This window comes from Aythya fuligula, chromosome 9 (genome assembly GCF_009819795.1).
Source record: "Aythya fuligula isolate bAytFul2 chromosome 9, bAytFul2.pri, whole genome shotgun sequence".
In the NCBI taxonomy this organism is placed as follows: domain Eukaryota; kingdom Metazoa; phylum Chordata; class Aves; order Anseriformes; family Anatidae; genus Aythya; species Aythya fuligula.
The window spans coordinates 26,268,642-26,289,061 of NC_045567.1; the positions used below are offsets into that span (position 1 = coordinate 26,268,642).

At 38.0% G+C, this 20,420-nt stretch overlaps 1 protein-coding gene across 3 annotated transcripts in view; it reads right to left on the reverse strand.

Moving 5' to 3' along the window:
- Nucleotides 1-19,868, reverse strand: part of RNF13 (ring finger protein 13) — a 28,438-nt gene extending 8,570 nt beyond the window's left edge. Inside the window, exons 1-7 of one of the 3 annotated variants that reach the window (XM_032193358.1) lie at nucleotides 19,821-19,868; nucleotides 14,882-15,005; nucleotides 13,307-13,387; nucleotides 8,800-8,925; nucleotides 8,073-8,160; nucleotides 5,995-6,085; nucleotides 1,450-1,555 (exon numbers count right to left, since the gene is read on the reverse strand). In XM_032193358.1, coding sequence (XP_032049249.1) covers nucleotides 1,450-1,555; nucleotides 5,995-6,085; nucleotides 8,073-8,160; nucleotides 8,800-8,925; nucleotides 13,307-13,387; nucleotides 14,882-14,995 — 606 coding nt within the window. In that variant the 5' untranslated portion in view covers nucleotides 14,996-15,005; nucleotides 19,821-19,868. Of the gene's footprint in view, nucleotides 1-1,449; nucleotides 1,556-5,994; nucleotides 6,086-8,072; nucleotides 8,161-8,799; nucleotides 8,926-13,306; nucleotides 13,388-14,881; nucleotides 15,006-17,601; nucleotides 17,625-19,750 lie in introns of those variants that run through there. The other 2 variants (XM_032193357.1, XM_032193359.1) reach the window with 2 other exon arrangements.
- Nucleotides 19,869-20,420: the final 552 nt, after the last annotated feature.

A 20,420-nucleotide genomic window follows, 5' to 3' on the forward strand; every position in this document is an offset into this window, starting at 1 on the left:
TATTTTTTTTTTGCAACTGATTTATCATCACCTAAAAACAAAAGCAGCTGAACTGGTTTAAAAAAAAAAAAAAAAAAAAAGAAAGAAAATATGAAGAAATACCTTGAGAGTAAAACACATCTCTCTTATTCCTGAGTTTCCACAATGGTGCACATGAGAAAAGTCAAGCTGCCACTCCTCATGACTACAGTTCTCATATGTCCCCCCTCCTTCACTTTTTTCTTTAAATATAATCTAAATCTCTCTTGAAACAAGAAGTCCCATAAGTATTCTTACTGACTCTCTTCATTTTGTAATTAGTATCATTTTGGAAAATGATGGATCAGTGTTTCACAGTATTTTGATAGGATGCTTTGATACTCTTCTTCATTCCATTCCTTTGATAACCAGTACCTTGATTGAATTTATAACTCAGGTGCACTGTAAGCAGACAGCTAGTGCAGCTCAAGTCAGAATTCTAATGGTATCAAAACAACAGATGTTCACAGAACATTATCCCTGGTGTCTGCCCTTCCTTGGTAACTACCATCTCTCCAACCCTCAATCTGTTGACCTTCAGAATACAAAGACAGGGCTATCCTTTCTCCTAACTAACTGGGACAATGAGGAATGATCAAGGTTATCACCAGAAGGTCAGACAAAATATTGGTAGATTTTACATTTTCTCTAGTAGATAATGTCTCTATGCTGGTTCCACAAAGCTGCTGTAATTCTGCTTGTGCCTAATGTGCCCAGAATTTTTAATTAAATACATAACTGACAGCAAAAACAACACTAGCACAGAGAGAAACATTTCAAGAAGTTTTACGCAGCAGTTGACACATTACTTCATTTTTATCGAAAGGTAAATTCATAATTAAGTCAGATCAGCAGAAATTCCAAGAAGTGGGGTGCAAAGTATTCTGAAATAATACACAGCTATGTTCTTTTACCTTTTATAGGAAACGTTCCCAACTCTACACATAATATATACGCTGTAAGATATGTGCAGCATACTATAATAAGTTGTGAGCTTGCTGTCTGACTACTATACCTATGATAAAAAAACAGCACGAGACTTGCATTGTAGAACAGTGGGATCAACATCAAGAAATGCAAGGTTGGTGGAGTGGGACACATTCTCAACGTACAAGACCACAGGTTGCTCTTTATAGAATGAAAAGGGAAGAACTTGTGCAGTGGTAGAGTACCAGGAAGGACAGTTCTCTGGAAGTAGTTCTATGCTGGATAGAACATCCTAGAGACTCCTGACATCCCTTTGCCACAAGTTTGCGTCTTTATTTATTGTACTGAGAAAAATAAAGGATTACAGGTAAGCACAGTATTGGTATATACAGTACACAAAGCTTTTGTTGTTCCTTTATTGAAACCCTTTATTTAACTTCAGTAGGTGAGCATTCTATGATGATTTATTTGTGAGAAAATATATTATTAAAAGAAGAAACTTACCATAAATATGACAATGAGAATAAGGCAGATCCCTACTATTATTAGAAAAGGAATTAAGTAGTATTCCAAAGGAAGACTGAACTCTGGGATCAACACAACATGGCCACTGTAGAAAGAAAGAGAGAACAGTTTCTAAAACAGGTTAGAATTTAATGAACAGTGAATTAAAGAATAAATGCAATGAAAGACAAAAGTTCATCACAAAACACACTAAAGGAATGTCCACCTGTGTACAACAATGAATTCAGCTTACATTTACATAGCTTATTTTATCATTTTGAGTTTATACTTTCTTAGAACACTTTTTTGAGTTAGAACTACTTACTGAATTCAATCATAGATAAAACTAAAGCAACCAGCAAAATAACCTCATAGCTTTGTTGACAGCAGAATGAGAAAATATAACCCAATTATCAACAGATACTGTGATCATTCTTATTAAATAGAATCATCAGAGAACGATAAAATGGTTTGAGTTGGAAGGGACCTTAAAGATCATCTAATTCCAATCCCCCTGCCACAGGCAGGGACATCTTCCACTAGACCAGGTTGCCCAAGCCCTATCCAACCTGGCCTTACACACTGAAAGGGATGCGGCACCCACAACTTCTCTGGACAACATGTTCCAGTTGCCTCACCACCCTCATAGCAATACTAAATGTTCAAAAGAAACTCTTTACATTTTGGATTACACTGCAGGTTTAGTCTCAACTCATGAGGCATTGTAAAACAGAAACCCTTTTCCTCTGGAGAGTCAGTAAATTATAGTACAGCACCAAAAATCTTAGCAGAGAATTTGATGTTCAGATAGCTGGCAACCAGATATCTGAATACTAGCATTTACTGATACATAAGGAAGTAAACTCCCATTATTATTCTGTTGGCACAAACAGTCAAACACCTGAGAATGTACAATGGCTACAAATGTTAGCAATTCTATTACTACTACTCATATGGAGTCACAATAGTTTCTTACAAAGCAGTTTCACCAGCAAAGTATCTACTTATAATACAGCCTAGTTGTTACAATTAAGTTACTGGAAGGACATCAGAGACCTGAAAAAGCAAGATCATTAGACTAATAAGAAATATATCTTTTCCATTCTATTCAACGTATATTATTTTTTAATAAAAACATCGTGACAACCTGTGAAAGTTTTAAACCCGAAAGCAGAAAAGAGCAGTGCAAACAGTCGTGCAGCCTTATGGACTAGTCTCAAATGCAACCTGCAAATTCACCTTGCACAGAAAATTACCAATTAAGGATGATTTAGAAAAGCTTCAGTAACTTTATACTATGAAAACCAATGTACTCAGAAAGACGCCCAACTTCTATTCACTTTCTACATTTCTGAGCAAGGAATGCAGTGGAGAGCACCAGGGAAATCAATAATCCCTTTTTCTGTGTCTCTTCCAGAGCAGAAATGCACTTTAAGTCAGAGAAAAGTTAAACACTGAAAATGTTTAAACTGACAGCCATTTAACCTCAAGCTATCAACCAATGAATTTCTCCATTTCAGTGCTTATATAGATACATTAGAATGCTACAGAAAGAATAGATTAAGATATACAATTCTGTCTTATAAATAGTTTAATGACTGCATTGTGTCCAACATGCTTTCAAGATATTTATTTAATAAAAAGATAAGCTCTTAACTTGCTCAAACTAACTTGCTTAGGAAACTAACATATTGTATTCTTACAATTGATTGAGCCCTTAGGTCTGTAATACGTATACTCACAAAAACCTCTGTAATTTTTAGAGCATTGGCTAAACTAATATAATTAATGTTATATGAAAATAAAAGGAGAAACATATGATAAATATTAAGGTAACCCTCTTGCAGGAAAGAAGGTTTTCTAGCCATTGCTCTCAGATAATTAATTTTCTTCTAAGAATGCCAAAAATGAACATGGTACAGTGCCTAGATGAAAAGGTGTTGAATCTTTCAGATTTGACAGATAACTCCATAATTCAAGGTTTTAACATATTTTGCCCCAGTTGCAAAATCCTGAGTTACTCTTCAAATATAGGTAGATGCTGAAGGCTTCTGCACTTCACTCAGAAAATTATGTATGCAGAAATAGTTCAAACTGTGGCTCAATTCACATACATTTATCTACAATTTCACCTATTTAAAGATCAAAATTTTGTATTAAAGTTTGCTTTCATGCATTTTAAATGGCTACACAATACAAAATAACTGTTTCACTTTGTACGAGATAGAAAAGCAACTGTGTACTCCTTCACCAGACTGCATTACTCAGAGATAACCAGATTTTGTCACAACAGAAAAAATAAAGAGAAACAGCAGAAACAGAACATGAAAATTATATGGCTCATAATCATCAACGATAACCTTTATAATGTATGGTTCTCCTATCAGATATTACATTTTAAAATGTCACCATCTGTTCAGGTTCACAGAGCTGCTGTAGAATTATCACCATTAGCCTCTGAAGGACTATGAGCATACTCTAGCACAATTAACACCAAGATTTGTTCAAGTCATTCTTATGACACTGCATGAAGTCGAGTTGGAGGCCACTAACCAGCTCCATACTCCAGGGGTCAATAATGAGTCCAGTTGAGCATAACATCTTCATTTATCATCTGGATGATGGGGCAAAGTGTACTTTCAGCCAGTCTGCAGAAACTGGAAGTACTAACAGATCTGACAGATAGATGGTTGTGCTGCCATCCAGAGACACCTGCATAGGCTGGATAGGGGCCATCTCTATGTAGCCTCATGAGGACCTCTCTACTTGGAGATATCCACAAGCCATCTTGGACATGGCCCTGGACAACCTGCTCTAGGTGGCCCTGCCCGAGCAAGGAGGTTGGACTAGATGACCTCCAAAGGTCCCTCCCAACCTCAACGAGACTGTGATTCTGTAAACAGCGAAGAGAGAATGAAGAAGGATCAGGGAGTAAAAAAAAACGTGGTAGTAGTCTGGAAATTACAGGATATTTACTTCACCTTAGAAAAACTACCTTTTTAAGACCTAAAGAAATTTCACACAATCAAAAATAGTTGAGATTTTAAGGGACCTCCAGAGATCATCTGGTCCAGCCCCACCGTTAAAGTAGGGTCAGGTATAGCAGGTTGCCTAGGACTGTGTCCAGTTGGGTTTTGAGCATTTCAAAGGACCGAGACTCTACCACTTCTCTTTGGCGATCTGTTCCTGCACTCAGACATCCTCACAGTAAAACTAGTGTTTTTAATATTAAATTGGCATTTCTCATACTTCAACATGAGCATATTCACAAATTGATCCTGAAAGGCTAGTAGCTGATACTCTAGAAACTAAAACTTAATTAAATCTGATCTTTTAAAGATCCTTCTAAAATTTTTGAAATACTAGTGACCAGTAAACAATATCAATACATCTTTCTTACAACTTAGGCAGCCAGAAAAAATGCATAACAGCATAAACTTATTACAATTGCAAAATTATATAAATAACAAAAATAAATAGTATTTCTTTTAATTATCCCTTGTTCTCCCACAATACTAAATAAATACCAATGCTGTTTCTCTCATGGACAATGCTTTCAGATAAAACCAAGGGATAAAAGAACCTCCAATACAAAATCTCTAGCTATACGTACTTCCAATCTAAAAAGGAAATTGGATACCACATACTGTTCAGCAACCCTGTGGCAGGCCTGTAGCTTTTTCAGTGCAGCTAGAAACCTGAAGGTTTCTTTAGTCCATGTAATCCACAAACAAAAGTTCTGTTCATGTTACTTTTTAACAGGATTCAGGGTTCCCTCAAAAGAGGCCAGGGTCCCTGCAAGGTTCATCTAACTTGGCTGTTCATTTCCCTCAACCCTTGAGCAGTACAGAATGGCTGAGTAATTTCACTGTGATTCTCCATTTTTCCCAGACCCACTCAAATCCAAGTAGCTTCTAAGGTATTTGCACATCCTGAGTTAGTTTAAATTGAAATTTTCTACTAGTTTACAAGACTGAAGCGCAGCAAGCAGAAAACTGGAAATATAAGAGAGAGAACTTGAAACGTAGTATTTAGCTTTACATGGCATTTCTTCAAGAAAAATATCCAAAACACAGTATTCTTTGATAATGCAATAATAGGGTCAAATATATCAAAAAGCTCGTCAAAGTAGTATTCAGGAAGAAAGGGGTCAATAAGCAGCACTCAGTACATATTCTTCAAAAAAAAATTAAAAACAAAAATTGGACTGATTTCATCTTTGGGGTATGAAATCAAATACCACTGCAGTCACAAATGACAATAGACAGTTCCAAGAACTTTTATTTCACAGTCGCAGTTTATCCTCCCTACTAAAATGTTTAGAAACAAGTGGGTGCTTAAGGTACACGTTAACAGAACAGAAGGTAAAACTATAGATTCAGTGAAATCAGCAGCAAATCAAGGCATTTACTTCTACAGGCACAAGGTTTCACCTAGAATATCCACAGCCTCTGTTATCACAACTCATTGCCTCCTTTTGATATTTATTTCAAATAAGCTATTAATCCAAAGAATAACATGACTGCATGTGGGGGGGTAACTTACCCCTTTTCATAAGTAAATTCTTCCTTAAGAGAATTTGCTGATGCCTCTCCAATGAAGACAGAAGGAATGTCAATCTTCTTTAAAATTTCAACTGTATTAAAAAAAAAAAAAAAAAAAAAGGATGAAAAACAGTATTACACAGGCACTGTAAGGGCACTCAATGTAAGATTTGAACAACGTGACACTATCACAACATAAAGATATATTTTAATTTAGTTACAGACTGATGCACATGCATGCTACTACTTTATGTCATATAGTAAAGTGGTACTATTTTTCCTACTGAGTATCTATGAGCTTTATTGCAGGTATAGAAATCAAAATTCATAACGGAATATTACCTTACAAAGGGAGCATACTATTACAAAGGGAACATAGAATACATACTCTGACAAAAAGAGGTATCATTACAGTAAGTTTAACCAGAACATCAATCCTTACTTAGAGACTTGATAAAATCACATAGCTTCACTGATTTCCAGAATTTCTGTGAACTTACGATCTGGTACAGTAAATTTTAATCAATCTTTCTTCCCTTCTTTTCACCCTAAAAATGAATGAACACCCTGGAAAGGTCAAAAAGCAGAAAGAAAAGAACAAACAAATCCCCTATCTTTACCTCAGTCTCAAGAAACTGTAGGGAACTGTTCTCTCCCCTTCCCAGTTACTAATGTGGGCAAAAATAAACTCAAAAGATGCAACTGAAATGAAAAACCATTGAAAGAAAAATACCACATTCTAGATTTTTTTTTCCTTGGCTTCAATTTGTGTTGATTTTGCACCTCTCACTTATGCTTCACATTTCAGGGTCAAAAGCATCCTAAGTTCGTATCGAAGTATTCTGGTTCCCCAATGCAAAAGCACACATGGCTTAATGTCACTTCACACTACCCCAATTTGTATTTATTGTGAACTTGCTCTACGTTTGATTTCATAGTGAACCCTGAAAATAAGTTTTATGTGGGTTGGGAACTCATTAGAACTACTTCCACACAGCTTACTGGGCTACTCATCTTCCACTTATTTTGATGAAAGTTAATGTTCTAGTTCACTCTATGGTGTTTCTACTTTGATTTTTTTTTTTGTTCTCATTCATGTTCTTGCTCCATATTCAGAAACCTGAAGACACTAGACATAATAAAGAAACTCCACAGAGAAAGTCATGAGTGTTATAGACAAAAAACATACCATAAAGCAAAATCATTATTTTGACTAGATTGCAAGATGCTTTGAACATAACCACTCGAAGAAGGATAAAATCAGAACAGCTAGCATCAGAATAAATCAGAAAATGGCACATTGATCTTTGAATTCTTTCTACAAATGAAAAACTGAAAAAATACATACATGCGATATGCATTACAGAATGGCCAAGGTTGGAAGAGACCTTGGAAGATCATCTAGTCCAACCCTCCTGCCAAGCAGGATTACCTACAGCACATTGCACAGTATGGCATCCAGGCAAGTTTTGAGTATCTCCACAGAAGCAGATTTCATTTCCAAAGGAGTATTCATAAGAAATAAAAGAATCCATTTGTTCAAAGGAACAGAAAAATGCACTCTGCAGTTCAATAGCAAAATGGAACCACGAACCATTAAGTAGTCATATTTTGAAGTTTCATTTACTTCCAAAAGAGTATTTTTCCCCTGTATTTCTACTTAACAGTCAAAACAAATAATTAACAATACATTTGCTATCTTCCACATCAATCATACAAATCTATCTCATAAATTCAAATTAAAGGTAAACCAAAGACACGGAGAACATACAAACTCAACGCTACGTTTAATACACAAGTATACATGCATGTTCTTATATGAAGAACTCCCATTTTAAAGCATTAAATGCAGGAGGATTTGGGGTTTGGGGCAGTTTTTTTGTTTGCTGTACGTGTGCTTTTGTGGTTTTGTTTGCTTGTTTGTTTTCTTTAGGTTAAGTGGTTTTTGTTGGCTTTTGCTGTTGTTACTGTTGTTTTAGTCATAGTCCACCATAATACTTTATACAGATTTTAATACTGTTTGCTCTGGTGGGAGAAATGATTTTCAAACAGGAGAGAAGAAGTGATACCTGTACTTACTGTCGTTGGATCCCATGCTTATGAGGTCATCAGAATCAACATTGTGAACTATAGCTGCCTTGTATCCAGCTCTCTGTGCATTTAAAACCTGTAAGCCATACAGAGTACTTATTAGAAAGAATACTGCTTCAAAATGCTGCCTCAGTAACTGCTCTGTCCTTTGTAAGAAAAGTGGACTTTCAGGATGTTATGAACATTAGCACAGTTACATTTTCACTTAGAAAACAACAACCACATTTCAAAACAAAATCAGATAATTATTACACTCATATAATTATATGCTATTCTTCTATTACCTAACAGGAAGTATGATTGAATCTCCTTTTAGTTCATGAAAGTCAATCAACAAATTGAAAATCTCTTTTTCTTAAAGCATACTTTGTCGCCCCATACATCAGGTTCATTCATAAGAAAATCATGTATTACAGCCAAATGCAAATCATTCTAATTTTGTATTTTTAAAATAACAGCAAACACTCTACTTCAGCTGCAGATCAAAGTTTGTACAATACTTTACAATATAACATCTAGCTGTTGTACCGAATAATATCATTCTCATCCTGCCACTTGTTTATGTCTGCCTGTTTCTGCTGGGCAGCACACTGTCTCCTCTCCCCATCAACCAACTGTGACTCCATAAAATATCTACTCTGCTGGGAGAGAGGGATTTCTAAGCACAATTCTAAAGTCCTTGGAAGCAGAAGAAAAAAATAAAGAAACACCTTACCTTGGTATCAAAGTTGCACTCAAGCCTTCGAATTAACACAATAAAAACACTGGTTGAGTTGTCTTTCAGCGGAGGGGGGGCTATAGGCTCACAAGCATTCTCTGGTTTTGAATTTATTAGGAATCCCTGAAAAACAGTAACAGGATATTGTCAGCTTCATTTCTTTGGCTTAACAAAACAGCTGACGGAAAGAAAAACATACATTTTCATACAACAGCTAAATAAATTCTTACTATCAAATCAGTCCTATCATAACAAAATTTCTGCAACATCCCTACTTGTTTTTATGAGAAATTTTGTTTCTGCAAAGAATTAGCTAAGAAGAAAATACATTTTTTCCCAATTTTATCATCTGAAGTTATTAACTCAGACTATGTGCTACAATCCACTATAAGAAGGAACTACTCTTGCGTTAATACTGTGGAACTACTGTCCACAGTATTTTAATGTGTGAAATCAACTATTAACACTAAATTAGTAAACAAAATAGCTGATTTACCATGATATGCAAAGCCTAAAGCTCATGAAATTTGCTACAGTTGAAAGATTCACAGAAGTATGAAATTCTGCAAATACCAACATCAAAGCAACGTTTGGATTGTTGTGATAGTTAACATTTCAATACTGAAAACATTTGGAGCAAAGTCTCCTAACCTACTACTTTAATATTTGCTAACAAAAATTCTCTCAGAATAAATGTACTTGTCTGAACACTGAAAGCAGACACTAGTCACTCTCCATGATGTGATTTCAACATTAGCTACTCATTAGAACTTTCTACCCTGCAACTGCAAACACTCAAAATACCGCTGACATAAAAATTTATGCAAGATAAATGACAAAGAAAATGCATACCAAACAACACTATTTATTTTAGCTCCAGAGAGACCAGAACTTTGCTGCTTCGTTTTCTAGAATACTCTTACTTTTTTGGTCAAATCTCCAAATCACCCAAAGAAGAGCCTCCCAAAAATAGGAGCCTAACACAGTAGCTGCTCTGCTCATCTGTGCATCATTTTCCAATTTTATGCATTCAGTTGATGCAGTGAAGACAAACTTATAAATGACTGGTAAGACCCAAAGTCCAATATTTTAGCGTTAGGAACAGAATCAGACAAGAGCGCGAATGTAACCACTTGTCTAAACAGACTATAAACAGACTTGGAAAATAACTTATGTTACCAGCAATAGGTAACAGTACAATCAGTTACCTGTTCAAGTTGTTCTGTTCACCAGTTTTGCTAGGTACTATTAAGTTGCATAAACTACTTTAAAAATAGCTGCCCTTTGTTCATAGAGAATACAAATACCCATCGCTCAGAAGAATCAGTAAGTTTTTCTTTACTATAGATTTAGGAAGTGTTGCACTGATTTTGCACTTTATCTCAGTCATGCAGTTTGAAAATCATACTCAGTTTAGAAAGTCTTGCAAAAGTTTCTTTGAATTATTAGCTTTCATTTGTCAGACTCTGAACTTTAAAATTCTCTTCTGTAGCTTTGTATATATAGATATATAAGGTTGAACATTTTATTAAAAGGTGGGAGGGAGAACATTCAAAGTCCAAAGCCTGTCTGTCTGCTTGGAATTATTTAAAACATTAATATTCTTAAGTATTAAAAGGTTTTTCTTTCAGAAAACCACACACTGTCAAGACTAACGCATACCAGGTAAAATGGTTTGACAACTTTATTTATTTTTATTAATAATATATCATCACACAACACAAACATTACATCATTAGGTCAGTTTAAGATGTTCCTTATCTTATCCCATTCAGTGTCACCTGGATCAGTTAGAAAGGAGCCACAACTGTGAGCCACAGTAAGGAAAAGTGGTGGTGACCCTGGTGTTAATTAAGAGAAATTGCAAAACAGAAGCTGATGAGGATCCTTAATCTTTCAGTATTCACACAAGACATTCAAATCCAACAGGCACAACCTTAATGTACCAAAGAAAGCACATTCTGTTACTCTAAACAAATGGCAAAATTACAGAAGTAACAAAAATCCTTCCAGGATTTTTATTTGTTAACTCGTCCCTCCATAGAATGCTGAAGTTGAAACCAACAAGTGCTACACACTATCTAATGGCAAAGATCTAATATAGATCTTGTGACTAGCAGAGGCTAAATAGCTGAGTCTGAAAAATCATTTAAAAGCTCTGACATTAACACCTCAGACCGTATTAACAAGACTAATACCTTCTGGAGCATTACCAGCCTATAGCTCAAAGGCAGCAATTAATGCATCAGTGGATGGAATTTCATTGAGGATCAGGGTTCAACTCACAATGCTACTGTAAAATTCAATTTTGATGCTTTGTTTATGAAGTAAGATATTAAGACTTCAAAGAACTTTGCTTACTCATGTGCCTGCAAGGTTTACAGAAATGGTCACTCTGCATGGTAACCCTTGAGTTTCAAGTCTCTTCTGCTGCTGCTTGTTGAAAAGCCTAAGGCTAACACTAAGAGACCTTTCCACAAAACGCCTGAACACACCACCCATGTGAAACCTTTGCAGTTCATATTCCCAACAGATTCATGTTTAAATGTTTTAAAACTAGAATGAATAACCTTCAGATAAATATAAGTAAAATGCCAGAAAATAACAATAGAAGCATGTGATTTGTTTTATGCAAATAAAAATCATGAGACACTGCACTACCATGGACTCTAGAAATTATTGCTGCAAACCTAGTTCAAACTCTTCCACAGTATTACCATTATCTTAGTTAGATATATCCTTGAGAGCTTTAAACTCTCAGTTTTCCAGGATAGATTTTATATTTATATACACACACAACTTTTATTTTGTCCATAGATATACATTATTCATAAAGTTTACCCAAAAAAGAGAAGACTACTTTTCTTTTGAGGAATAGATTTTTATAACACTAATATATCCATTTTAACAGAGAAGCTGCACCAGCAATCCGTTCTTTGCCAGTTTTGTGTGATGCTGTTCCTGTCACCAGTCTGTAACAATTAAAAGCAATATCCATTGAAATTTCCACACTGTTTTGCTAACAGCTAAAGTCAGGTTCCCAAGCTTCTCCTAAATCGTGTAGCAAACACTACTGAGGTTATCTAGTTTCATGCAAAGCATTTACTCAATTTTAACAGGAGCAATACGTATGTCTAGAACAAACTGTATTCTACAAAGAAGTTACACACAAATCACAAAACATCACATTGCAGTTAAGTAAATACATACATAGAAGCCAAAGGCTAAACATTACTAGACTTTCCTTAATCTAAAAGATAAAATATAGCATATATTCTCAAACATCTTTAACCAGGGAGATGTTCTTCTAAGGACACAGTGAAAGGGAAGCAAGCTACTAATATCAAGCAACAGCTACCTGAATTCTTCACCAGTGGAACACAGGCATAAGTGACTGACTACTTTAAGAACAGAACCCAAAGAAGGCACCTAGTTTTAAGCTTTAGCAACAGTAATTACAGAATCTGACATGCTGTGTTTTACAGGATGTACATTAAAAAATAAATCCTAATCATAAGCACTGAACAAATATAAAATTTTCATCCTATTTCAATCATTATCATGACACTTTTAAAAATGATTAAAATCTTGATGAAGACAAAAGTTTCTGTATCTATTTAGCACTGGAACTCATTTTTATTTCTACACAAGTGACTGCACCTACCTAATAGATAAAAAGCTACTTTTTTTTTTTTAATCTATTTTTGATGTATTAAATTAGCTCACTACTTGGGCAAATCACTTCATCAAGCTCTGTTTCTCAATTTAATCAGTAAAGAATTATACTAGTGCTACCTTCACTTCCCCCCAGAATAAAACCCACTGGGCATGAAAGCAAAGTCCTTTTGTAGCTTTATTTGCTGAGGAATTCTTATACCAGTTTATTCCTCTTGGTACCAGAGGAACACCACCAAGTTAAAAAGTGATCCAGCCTTGCACAACCACCTCAGCTTCATTTTCATTTAAGTAAGGCATGGAGAAAAATGCAGTGTATGTTGTTTTTTTTTTTTTTCCTTGAATTCAACATAGTACACCAGTATTTGACAAAATACTTGAGCTACAAACTCTCAGCAACAAACTTACCTCAGAAGACATGCAGACTATAACTGAATTGATATTCATCTAGCTAGTAAACACTTTTCTAGCTTAACAGCTTACAGCATCACCATATACTTTTTTTTTTTAAATAAATTATTTGCTATCTCCTGTTTTATTTAACTCAGATAAAAGTGAGTTTGTCTTTACAGCAGTCATTTACTACTGCCACCAGAAGATATGAATGGCTACTACCTTAGCCATGCAGAAAAAGCAGAACATGCTTTTTCATTGAACAAATGTAGCGTTATAGGCAACAATCTTATTTATAAGTAGTCCTTTCCCATTTCACCTTGATTTCCCTTCTTTGAATTTTATTCATCAACACATCTTACTGCATTTGAGATCTATTAAGTACAGTAGACACAAAGAACAGGCTATGGGATTGCGTTTTAGTTTTATAAAATACCTTCAGGCCTTCTGCTGGTAGTCTGTAGCCAAACCTGGCAGGTAGATCATCAAAGGTCTGGGTTCCATTTTCAAAGTTATACTAAGAGAAATAAATTTTGAAGAAAATTCAGGTTTGCAACAAAAGGGAAATATACAAGTATAAATACAAGTAAACAATATCATTTTTTTTAATTGAAAACATTTATCAGACATATGACCTTGTGGAACCATGTCAACGAAGTCACAGAATTACTTCCACTGGTCTTCCACTCACACAACAACATCATTCTTATGTAGTTGTCAAAACAAGAAGTTATTTAGTAAATAATAACCCTGTATGATAAATCTCTTTCTACTGTCTACAACTCCAATAACACCGTAGTTGCAGAATAGAATAAAAGAACTTTAAGTAAAAAACTGAGTGTCTTTTTTTTTTTTTTTTTTTCCCCTTTTGAATTGACCTGTATACAGAGAAGGACAAACAGCTTTTACCAAGTAGCTTATTGTAGGCAAATAAAAAACTCGATATGTTGTCATCCCCTCTCAATGCCCTGGTATCTATTTAGGTTAGTAACAGAAAACTAGATCTACAGTTTTGTTTTATACTAACAGTGTGCTTTCATTTCCAAATAGTGGAATGCTGTAAAGACCTTAAATCTGGGGAAGCTTTTTCCCGCTTCCTCGTGACACCTTTTGTAGCAACACGAGTTGGCTACTCAATGGAGAATCCATACAATAAAAAGCTGAAACTGTACGTATGCTAAAATACACATTCATTATAAGTTTTTTAAAAAGTTAATTTCTCAAAAAAGTTAATTATACAATGAGTTGAATGCGCATCAGTTGTTAAGTTTTATTAATTCTTTACTGACTCAGCAATATTTAACTGTTCATGATATAATTATTTCAGCGGCTTGAGCACAATCCTACAAATACATGTACTTTTTTGGAGGAAGTTATACAAGATATTTTACATTGGCAATGAATATTGCCAATTTTTTTTTACCACTTTTACCACTACGGTCACTATACTGCCTTACTATTATCAGCCTTACATCACAAAGATTGTTTAAAACTCTACTAATACGAAATTTAGTTGTCACAGAAATTAACAGTTACTTTAAAATACATGTCTCTAGGTGCTGCATACACAAAAACTTTACTGTCAACACCTCCAGCACAGCCATACATAATACTAACCATGGGAAGAATTTATTTATTTATTTATTACTTTATTTGTATACAGTTACCCTACAAGATAGCAACTTAAGTTTTGGTGTGGATGTCATCTAAATCAAATATGCATGGAATTCATTTAAGAGATTTATAACGTGCCACAGAATACCTGTTCATAGTGGAATTCCCTTAAAGTCATTTAAGGAGTGCTTTCACTCTCACGTTATCAGAGCACACAACATCTGTTATATCATTTGAAAACGTGTTCTATTTTTGTATTAAACTTAAGCATTAAAGCAACTCTATTCTAAACAACCTGTTACCAAATTTACAGTACTAATTCCTTAATAGAATAGTTTTGAAGAAGATTCAGTTCTACAAAGATTTCATCTATGTAGAAAAACTTTCTTATACTTACTGCTAAAATATCTGCCTCCACTGGTAAAAGATTCAGGAAAGCAAATAACTGAACAGTCAAAATAGTGTATATCTGAGTGGCAGACAACATCAGCATTCCTATTGACAACAGCATATTTTAATACCTGCAACAACAACAAAAAGAGTTAAGACATATAGCAAATATTTTCCTCTGTCATTTTATTGGTCTCAACTACAACTTCAATTTCTTCTAAACTATGCAAAAAGTTATTCTACATTTACTTTTGAGACAAGTAAGCTTTAATTTAGATGATTGTTTTAGAGAGAGAAATCTCTTTTGCTAAGGGCATGTAACCTCTATGGGTATACATGCAAAGAACACAAAAGTTATAGTAACACTTCAACAAGGGTTAGGCAGCTTATGGCAATGGAAGCAGTGTACAGGAATGAACTTCTCAAGTTGTTAATCATCCTTAGACATTCTTCATTTTAATCTTTGCTTCCTCTAACATAAACCCAAATCAGCAAAGTTTCTCATGTGCCTGGAGAGATTCTACTAAAAACATTTATTCTAAATAAACACTTGCAAAACCAGTGTAATACCAGCAGGTAACAAACAGCAACTAATTCTATTAACTTCAGCAAAATGCATGAATGTTTAAATGTGATTCATGATCTGGACAGCAACAGAGTTCAGTTTGATTCAGCCTCCTGTAAAGTGTGTGTTTTTGAAACCTTTTAAAAAAAGGAAGACAAACATTCTCTAAAGCATTCTTGTATGCTTTTCACAAGCTAGTGACATTGTAAGAAAGTTATTTCTGCTTTGTTGATTAAAAAAAAACACAAAACAAAACGCAACAACTTGTCTCTTTGGAAACTGAAGGGTGTGTTTACTAACAGAAACCTTTCTTTAAAGCATCTGATTTATCATTAATGAAAAGGAAAAAAAAAAGCAAGGAAAAGCATTAAGAAGTAAAGTAATCATTTTGATATTTTTCCTTTTCCATACAAATAGATTTTTTCCATAAAAATATTAAAAGTACAAGTTAAGGGCCTGAAAGCCTTCCTTGTATGAGCAATAGTACATGCACCCTTACTGAAGTAATTGAAATTACCACATTAACCTCACAAAAACAGAAATGTGAGTAACATGGAACAAATCTGCAACATTTGCAAATATCAAATTTATTTTGTTAAAACTGAACTCATCATCGATGCACCATTTCACCAAAGTGCCAGCATAACACGTTCTGCATCAATGACTCGCAAAAATAAAGCCTCACCTGCATAAGCATTTTTAAAGCGTTATGAGCAACTGACTTTGCTAGATTTGGATTATAAAAGAACATATTTTAACTACGCTATAACCTAGACCATGTAGCAGCAACACTTCCAGCTACAGAACGTAAGAGACAACTACTGTTCATTTCTGTGTCTCATCCTCTTACAATCTGACTGCACGAGTCTGACTTCTTCAGAAGGACAACTTCAAGCACACAAACTTAGAGTAAATTCTCAATGGGATTCCGCATTATGATCCAACTGAACAACTGACACATCGTCTGCTGGACAGGAGATTCAGAAAGAATGACAGAACTCTCTCACACTGAAAACATATTCCGAACAAAGCTACTAACGGAGGGAGGCAACATTTGAGCACTTAAATACTTTTTCAGTCTTTGAAGAGGACCGTCTTTACAACAACAAAAAACCTCTTCAGCATAAGGACAAATAATGGAGAATTACCTTCCCACAACAGACTTCCACTCATTAACCTAGGATACAAGAAGACAGGTGCATACAGCCTGATCATCATTAATTCCCCAAAAATCTGACATCAGAAATAGCCCCATGAGAACACAGTAGTCACTGAGACCCAGAAGTAGCAGCAAGGAACTGAGCCCTGAGCTTACGCTTCTAAATACCCTTCCCTGCAAACTCACAACTTGATACCAAAGATAGGGACCCACGTTCTCCACTGGCAAGTTACACCTGACAATTTCTTTATGTAGTGTTGCTACGGTGATCAACCAGTCTTACAACAGACCCTGATCAGCTGTTTAGCAAGGAACTTTCAATTCCTCTTAGAGTTAACTACAACGTGATCACATGCAGGCAATCTCTTTAGAACACAGAAGTACAGAACACATTATTTCCCTTGCAAAGGCTCACATTTAAATGTAATGAAGTAAAAAAAAAAAAAAAAAAAAAGAAAAGAAAAAAAAAAACATTCAAGATTCCAACACACAAAACAAAAGCCATGTGATCCAGCAGACCTCCTTCAGATTACAAAACAAACAACAATTGAGAGCTACATTGGTCCGCTGATGTCTAAGTCTCTCTAGCACTTCTTCTAGCATCACAGTAAGAAATTACTTGAAATGACAAAACGAAAGGAGTGGTACAAACCTTACACAAAATGACAGCAAATACGCTGGATACAGTACGGCTATACCAGTTACAACAGAAATTCAGAGACAAGTTATAAAAGTAAATTGCATGTGCTTAATATTAGCATTATCAGAACATCTGGATCTCCTCTAACTAGTTTTATTAGCAGAATTCAAAGTACTTCACAAATAATTACACTAGGTTGCCCAAATTGTCTACATCATTGCTGAAAACCTACCAAGTGAGGCTTTTTATATAAATAGTTTTACGTGAATTTCATCATACTGAAAATAGCTCATTCTGAAAATCATGGCTTTGTTGACTTCAATAACGAATTTGATTTAATAATAAATAAAAATTCATTATTACTATTGGAAGGGAAGGAGTAGTTGTTATTTTTGAAAACAACTCTTATGATTCTCACTTCGTCATTTAAACGTGATACTTTGGGAAACCTTCAACCTGTTAGGAGAACAGAAGTTACAGTCACAGGAAGTTGTCATAAATTACAAAATCTGTGAATTTTTATTTCTAAATTAAGATTTACCAGTTTCACTTACATGTCATTCCTAACAACCAGAATGTCAGTGAAACTGAAGGGCACCCATCCAAAAAAAGCCATCTTTTTTTAATATGACAGAAGTAACACTTATAACTATTGCAGTATTATAATCAATAAATTCAGTACATACCTTAAAATGCACAAAAAGCATTAAAATAATATTAAGTGCTGTTACAAAATACCAGACTCAGTTGTTCATGCAAAAAACATGCACGTGCAACCTTCTCCACCAGTTCCACACAAACATACCCAAGAACTATTGCCTCAAATACAATCAATAAAGCCCTACAACTCCTGAAATTCCGTGGTTCATTTATAGACTAGACACTTAATTGAACAAGGCAGCTTATAGCACAGCGAAATACAGGTGTATGTAATTAAAGATTATGTTGTAAACAAAACAAATGAAATTAAACTTCTGCATTTATCTTGAGCACTTTACAACATCTGTTTTTCCAGACTATTGACAGGGTTCTCTGAGCTACTCTTGGCATCTGAGACTGCTTTTGGTTTTTTCCCCCTACCACGTTGCATCCCAGAACTCACAAAACTATGGCTGAGCAGTTGCACACCACTGTCACAGGACAGAACAGGAACCTCAGCTCAGAACTGAGGAGGGGAATGCATTGAGGGCAGCAAGACAACCTTAAGTAACTACATGAACCTAGAATACCTCAGACAAGGCGTTTCCCTTGAAGATAAGGCAGCAAAACAAATTTCTGATTAAGCTTTTTACCCAAGTAGAGAGCATAACACCACTTCTCATCTCAAGATTTCACTGCATAAAGAACAGCAGTTTTTGAACACCAATACACCCATTCCCATATCAGAATATATAACCTGAGGGAAAAAGGTTCTTCTAGATACAGTCCCTGCATCCTGTCAAAATACTGGCCTCATATCCACCAACATAAACAAGCCTTGGGAGTAAACATATGACAGAGAACATGAAGAAACTGCTCGTTTTGGGACACAGAGCAGACAAGAAAATTCAGAGCTTTCAGCAACTACCCTCAAACCAAGCTTCATCAAATGCATACAAACATCAACTATTCCAAAGTGTATTTTTCAGTCAACTCAAAATTTACTTCACAGCAAAACACGACAAACATCAATTCCTCGTCCACATGCTTATGCTCATGCTCCAGCTCTCAAGAGAACAGCTGTTCCGCTTTCATGGAAAAAAAAATAAATATATTTTTCACATCTGTATTTACCAGAATGAAGTTATATTTCAGTATCAAAGGGGACTACGAAGCCTAAAGCTATTACAAGCATCAAACGAAGATGATAAAAACTCCGTCCCACAACAAACTCAGCACTAGTGCAGGCGGGGCTGCCACGCCAAAACACAGCCCACGAAGCGCACCTCCCGAAGTGCCAGGGGCACAGCACAAAGTCACCCGAGTACCAGCGACAGCTTTCACGGGCACCCCCAGCACCTCGCTGCCTGCGGCTTCCCGTGTCCCGGGGCCACCGCATCGTTGCTGACCTCCGTCCCCCGCGTCTGAGGCCTGCCCGCAGAACCGAGCCCCCGCGCAAAACGGAACTCGGTGCTGCAGGGCCGGGGAGGCGCGGCCCGCTCCCGCTCCCGCTCCCATTCCCCTCCGGTGCCTTTCGCCCTCCCGCTGCGCGCCGCGCCCCGCCCGCGGCCTGCCGAGCGCCACCATCCCCTCGGCGGCAGCCGGGCCCGGAGCACGCGGGGCCGCAGCGGCCTCCCCCCGCTCACCCGGTCCCCCGCCGCGGGTGTCCGCGGGAAGCCCGGGCGCCGGGGCGGGCGGCGGCCCCGCCTGGCCGCTCGAAACCGCAGCGGGCGGCCGGGGCGGAGGCAATAAGCGCTGCGCAACCGACCGACGGCTCCGCAAGCGGCCCGGCAGCCGCGACGCCGGGAGGGGCCCGGGAGGGGCCCGGGAGGGGCCCGGGAGGGGCCCGGCGGCCGCCCCCCGCCCCCCTCACCTGCGGGCCCGGCGCGGGGCCCGGCGCGCAGAGCCCACGGCCGCGCCTAGGCCGCCTCCATGGCGCTCACCTCCGCCCGGCGGCCGCGGCGGAAGCCCCGCCTCGCCGCCGCGCAGCGAGGGGGCGTCGGCTCGCGGCAGCCCATTGGCCGCTCGGCCCGTCACTCAAACGCTGCTCCGGGACGCTGCGGGGCGGGCTTCCGCGGCCCAGAGCGAGGCCCCGCCCAGCGCGAGGGGCGGGCGGCGGAGGGCGGGGCCCGGCCGCGCCCTGCCGAGCCCCGCTGCGGGCGGGGGGCGCGGCGCTGCCGGGCGCTGTGCGGGGGGAGCCCCGCGCCGGCAGGCGGCTCGCTGTGGCGCGGCGGGCGGTGTGTGACAACTGCAGGCGCCCCGCTCGGCTCCGCGTTGCTGCCTGCCGCTCCGGAGCGGTTTCACGGCGCCCGTGCGGCCGGCAGGGCAGCTCGGAGCCATCGCTCCCTGCGTTTTGCCGCGTGGCTCCGCCCCGCTCCTTCGCCGTGAGGCGGCGGCTCGGGGACCCGCCCCCGCCCTCCGCGGTCGGCACCCGGGGCAGGGAGGGGGGCCCGGGCGCTCCGTGCCGGTACCGTGCAGCACGGCGCCGTGCGGGAGCCGCGGGCTCGTCGCAGCGCGGCTCGCCGCGGGCTTTCGGCGCTCCT